The 5681-nt window shown below is 39.3% G+C and overlaps 1 protein-coding gene across 1 annotated transcript in view; it reads right to left on the bottom strand.

Annotated features, from left to right (window-relative positions):
- LOC103467279 (taste receptor type 1 member 1) overlaps positions 1–2584 on the bottom strand; it is a 4201-nt gene extending 1617 nt beyond the window's left edge. The window contains exons 1-4 of the mRNA XM_008413518.1: positions 2105–2584; positions 1558–1855; positions 721–1443; positions 115–321 (exon numbers count right to left, since the gene is read on the bottom strand). Coding sequence (XP_008411740.1) covers positions 115–321; positions 721–1443; positions 1558–1855; positions 2105–2415 — 1539 coding nt within the window. The 5' untranslated portion in view covers positions 2416–2584. The remainder of the gene's footprint in view (positions 1–114; positions 322–720; positions 1444–1557; positions 1856–2104) is intronic.
- Between the last annotated feature and the right edge of the window lie 3097 nt (positions 2585–5681).

Below are 5681 nucleotides of genomic sequence, written 5' to 3'. Positions count from 1 at the left end.
TCCATCCATCCATCCATCCATCCATCCATCCATCCATCCATCCATCCATCCATCCATCCATCCATCCATCCATCCATCCATCCATCCATCCATCCCAAACAAGAGAGTGCTTACTTCTTTATTTGTGTACCAGATGATTTTAGTGCTGTTGATGTAGAGATTGACTGTTGGATAAAATTTATAAAATCCAAACTTCTGTGCATCACCAGTACTGTTCCAGAAAACGAGGAAGTACAGTCCAAACTTCAGGTCGCCATTTTGATCAAACTGAATGGTGTGGTTTAAGAGAGTGAAATTGGACTTCTGGAGTTCTGCTAGAACCTAAAATGGATAAACGACAGTCAAACGAATAGTTCCAAATTTTTACTTAATTAATGTATTTTATTTTCTCCAACTACATCTCAAAGTCATGGAAAAAATTTCAATGATTCACTTGAATATGTAGAAGATTCATGCACCAGACTACTATCTTCTTAATAGTTTATCACACAGGTATTAAAAGATACCTTAAAATTCCACATTTATTAAATGAGGTGATAAGTTTGACTGAAAAAAATAAAAATTTTTGAGAATGCTTTTGAAACCTTGCAAAAAACAAAATAAAATAAACATTTCCCAACAATCCACATTCATGAAGCTATTACAAAATAAATAAATATAGTAATTTCCTAAACTCCCTTTAAACTAAACGTAAATTGCTGAAACAAATCACATCCTTACCATGTTTGGATAAACTGTGATATTATTACAACCCTCTTCTTCACACTGTAAGGTTTTGTGCAGTGCATGAGCGATCGCATACACAGCAGAATAAACAGGAAAGGAGAAGGATGGGTCTGCCTCCAGGATCCTTTGTGCACTCCAGTCACTGCAGTTGAAAACATGATTGCCACACATCTGTTGCCCATCATAGCCACACTCGGTCTGACCCTCAGCAGAACGGATGAAATCACCAAACCCAGGAACTGTCACAATCGGCTGGGCCACACCAAGCACCGTTCCAATGCTTCGTATTTCCTCCATCTTAGGCAGGTGTTTATTCAGAGACCATGCATCATTTGCTATCCAAACTTTGTTGGTGACGTTAAAGCGGATAGCTGACTTGATGAGAACTTCGGCAGCCACTTCATCTGTGAAGACAACGATTACACGTATCCTCAGCAGCTCAATGTGACTGAACAGCCTAGAAAAATTTGTGTCGGCGTTGAGGTCTTTGGTGTATCCAATGCAGATGTCCGTGTCCCTGACCCGATTCACAAATAAGTCGAGGCTGTCGCTGCCAAAATCATCGGCAGTGTAAAGGAAAGCGACCCAGCGCCAGTTGAAGTGCTTCAGAACGGTAACAATCACCTCTATAACATCGCTGTTGGGATGCACTGTTCGTAGGAACGACGGGAATTTTGCTTTCTTAGAAAAAATTGAAATGGAGGATCCATAATTAACCTGCCAAAGAAGAGTTACAGAATAATTCAGCTTCACTAGTTGAAAAACACAGTGACATTTGAATTTTAGCTTGATACATCACCTGATATTGTGATGATAACTTTCAATACTTACCATAGGAATGAGATCCACCACAAAAAACGGGGCTACAGTGAGGGCCTGAGTGCTTGTGAAAGGACCAACCACTGCTATCACCTTGGACAGTTTTGTGTTTGGCTCAGCCCAAGGTCGGATCTCACCATTCACTGAGATGAGCTTTAAAATTCCCGGGAAGCTAAGGGTGTCCGAGCAGTGATCAAACATCTCGTAGCCCAGAGTCACATTTGGAAGCAGGCTGGTGGAGTTGTTGATTTCTTCCACCGTGAATCTCATCAGCTGAAACCTCCGATAATTTGAGATACTGAAACACTGACTGAGGACAAGAAGGCAAAGTATCAGAACAAACTGTAATAACTCCAGAAAAAAATTGTATTTTCAAAACATCACTTTCAAACTGCAATTCGTATTTACTCAAGTTATCTTTGTCGATAAATGCATTGTCTGTGTAGTCAATCCAACACATACTTTAGTCTTATTGAGAGAGTATATTTATATCCAATTTTAAAATGTTGCTCTTTCGTCATTTCCCCTCAAGAATCATTATTGTCGTAATTGAACTCACGTCGAGCAGTCCAGAGCTTCTGGTCGGTGATGGCGACCAGCGCCCCAGGCGTAATGTATATCAAACAGTCCACCTATCAAAAAATTCCCATCCAGATGAAACTCTGAGGTCGGAGCGGTGCATCGAGTTGAAGCAGGCAAAAAAGTTTCAAACAAAAGGACAGCAGCAAGAAGAAGGTGTTTCATTTTGGCACCACTCGCCGTCTGCTGTGTGCTACAGCGAGAATTAACTCTGTTTATAGTTTGTTGTGATAAACTGGTGTGGGTCAAGCCTCTGTCGTTCCTCTCCACGCATGAGAAAATACGGGACATCTGACAAACGCAGGCCGGTACATGGTTGAAGGAGTTTTTACAAATCAGTATGCAAAAGAATCATGCAGGACATTTAACATCAAGCAACAACAAGCAAGTTTAATGATTCAGTCAGGTTATAAAGCAGTGAAAATGTTCAGCAGCAAATATGTTAGTCTTTGTATCGACAAAGAACAGTTCCTTTACTGATTTGATAGCAATGAAGCCCATTTTCATCCTAGGTGGCTCGGTGGATTTTAGATCCACTGTATTATTTGTTAAATACTGACATCCAGTGTTGTCTGTTGGACATTACATCAATATAAATGAAAAGGTAGAGCTTGGCTTGCTGTTACATAAAAACAAAATGGCCTAAAGCAGACTTAGTTTAAACACGATAGGTTTTGCAGCGTTAGGGTTTGAAAATGTTGAGTGTATTAAGAAAGTTTACCAGAAATATTTGATAGCTCCAGAGTGATTTTTTTCTGAGAATGAACTATACAACCAACATGAGTAACAAATCTCCTATATGACCTAAGTTAGAGTAACTAGTATGTTCCGTATTTGGCCAATACATTCCCTCAATGAAACACTTTTGGAGCTCTGCTGATCAGTTTGATTATTTGTTAATTCTTCTAATTAACAACAAAGTTTTAATTCTTCTTTATGTGAGGATTTGTTTTTTCTGTGTGTTTATTTAGGTTTCTGTGTTCAGTTGAGTCTCTGTGTTGTCCACAGCTGCACCTTGTTTCCCCTGATTGCCTTCCTTGTGTATTTAATCCCACCTGTGTTCCCTGCTCCTTGTCGTGTCTATTCGGTCGTCTCCTGTCATTGTTTCAAATTGTGTACCGGTGCTACCAGTGTGTTTGAGTTCTTAGCCTCATCGTTCACTTGTGCTGCCTGGATTTCTGTTCACTCCTTCATTAAACCATCATTTGCTCAACAAACCTGAGTCCACCGAATCTACCTCACCAGCAACAAAACCACCAATCATGACACTTTAACCAAAACAACATAAAACATAACAGCCGACGTATTTAAATGATTTGAACCAAAAAACCCAAACAAAAACTAATGGATTAAATGCTAACAAAAAATGTTTTGAAATACTGTACTCAACCTAATTTTGGACATGTTCATTTTATTTGTTGCTTTTAATTCATTCATGTTAGACATCAGCTGTTTAAGAAATACTTGAAGAAATCTTTGTATGCATTTGGAGGACATGCAGATTTCATCCAAAACAAGGATTTATGCCAATAGTTCTCGCTAATTTTCCTTTCAGTTTAGCTAAGACACAAACGATAAAAAGATGCATCAAATTAAAACAAAAATAGGTTATGAATCTTTACAAGGTGTTATTTTTTCATTTAGGATGATTCAGAAAATCAGGCCCATTGCCATATTAAGACATGCTGCTTCAATATTGTTTCAGTTAAGTCAGGACTCACACACTCATACACAATACTTATATACAACATACAACTTAACAAAAATGTTCTTCTGATATACTACTTTCAACTAGTATTGTCTAATAAACTGTATCGTGTTGCAATCTGTTCATTCACTCACAACACCTTTGAAATAAAAACGTATCTGAGATGCAGTCTCATTATTTGTAGATGCATTTCAATAAGATCAATCAGAATAGAGACACAAACAGAGATGCAAATTAATTTAACCCCGGCTCGTTGGTCTATGTTAAAATCCACCTCCTCTTACAAATGATCCCTGCATAATTTAAAACTAAACCACTGAGCTCATTTGTTCGAGGAAAATTTGCAATCAGACCACAGACTAAAGTGATTGATGGGCAGCAATGTAGCTCGAATTTGAATTCAGGTTGGCAGCTTGTGGAAAGGCGGAACAGCTTGTACCCTGTGGGCGGAAGGGATGGGCACTTACTGAAAAAGACAGAACAGACATGAAAATGAAAAGAGAAAATGTTCCTCTGCAAACAGAGCAAAGAATGAAGCCTCAAAAAAGGTGAAAAGAGGTATTATTATTATTTCATTCATGAGTTTTTAGTGCGGTCTTTGGATAATGAAGCTTCTATGATGACATGACCAGACTTGAGGGCGTCTGTAATAGTTTTAGTATGACTTTCTACATGAGGTGAAAGGTCAGACTCAGACTTGTCACCAATCTGGAAACAGTCACCAGTTGCCCAAACAATATTCTGACTATTTAACTTTGGATCCAAGACTTCTTCAAAGAAGCAGTCCAATACTCCCCATCTCATCACACAGTTTCCCTGCTGTGAAGCCCCTTCCTCAGGGAGCTCTGTAGACAAAAAAATGTTGTTGCAACGCATTCTGGGATTTGGAGTATTAGCCAGTCCCTGTATGAAGTTCGGTGCTTGATTTCCTTTCAGTGTGGACCAAATAAACATGCACAAAAACAGTGGAGCACTCATAAAGTGCGTCAGTTTATTGTATATTTGTGGGTGAGTATAGCTGATACCGAGGACAATCATGCCAGAAATTCTTTCACATATTTGTTTTATTCTTTTAATAAAATTCAGATGTCACACACATTTAATTTCCATTCAGTAGTGTCGCAGTTAAACATTACAACTTGGGTCAAACATTTCGGATGCTCTAAAAAGTTTGCTTGAAACTTGTCCAATTATTCCTGACAGAGGTGTTTCATTTGACCTAATGCAGGCAGGATAGCTTCTTTGTAAGTCTTATTTTGTTTTAAAAATAAAAATGTATTTTTTGTTTGTTACCTTTTGTCCTCCGATTACTAGTTTTTAAATAAGTCCAAATAGCCATGCTGCACGAAAAAAAGCAGATCTGATTGTGAAGATAAACATGAATATATGAGTAAGTGACGTAGTGACCCGCCCCTCTTTACTTTCAGTTGGCCTGTCATGATTGGTTGATTTGTATGACTGACGTTGGTCAGTCACACACGTTTTGGCCACTATGAGGTTTGAAAAAAAAAAAAGGTTCCCATCAAGGGGGGCAAGGCTGACTCTGTGGGGGGGGCAATGCTTCCCCCCCAATGCCAGCCTATGCCGCCGGGCCTGGCGCAACTGCAGGAGGGGCAACTCCTCCGCCCCCCATCCCGCAGAGCGACAGTTCTTTGTCGTCTTGTGTGGGAACACTGAACCCTCATCTTCAGTCTATGTTAAGACGGATAGACTGAGAGAGAAGTAAAGACAGGAAGGATAAACTAATCTATCCTGAGAACCTGTCTAACTGGTTCGTTCTGCAAGACGAAAAGAAGTTTAGTGACCAAATGATGGTAGAATACCTACATTCAAGGACTCTGGTTCAGTC

The sequence above is a fragment of the Poecilia reticulata genome, linkage group LG7 (assembly GCF_000633615.1).
Source record: "Poecilia reticulata strain Guanapo linkage group LG7, Guppy_female_1.0+MT, whole genome shotgun sequence".
Classification (NCBI taxonomy): domain Eukaryota; kingdom Metazoa; phylum Chordata; class Actinopteri; order Cyprinodontiformes; family Poeciliidae; genus Poecilia; species Poecilia reticulata.
This window is presented reverse-complemented; position numbering and strand designations above follow the sequence as displayed.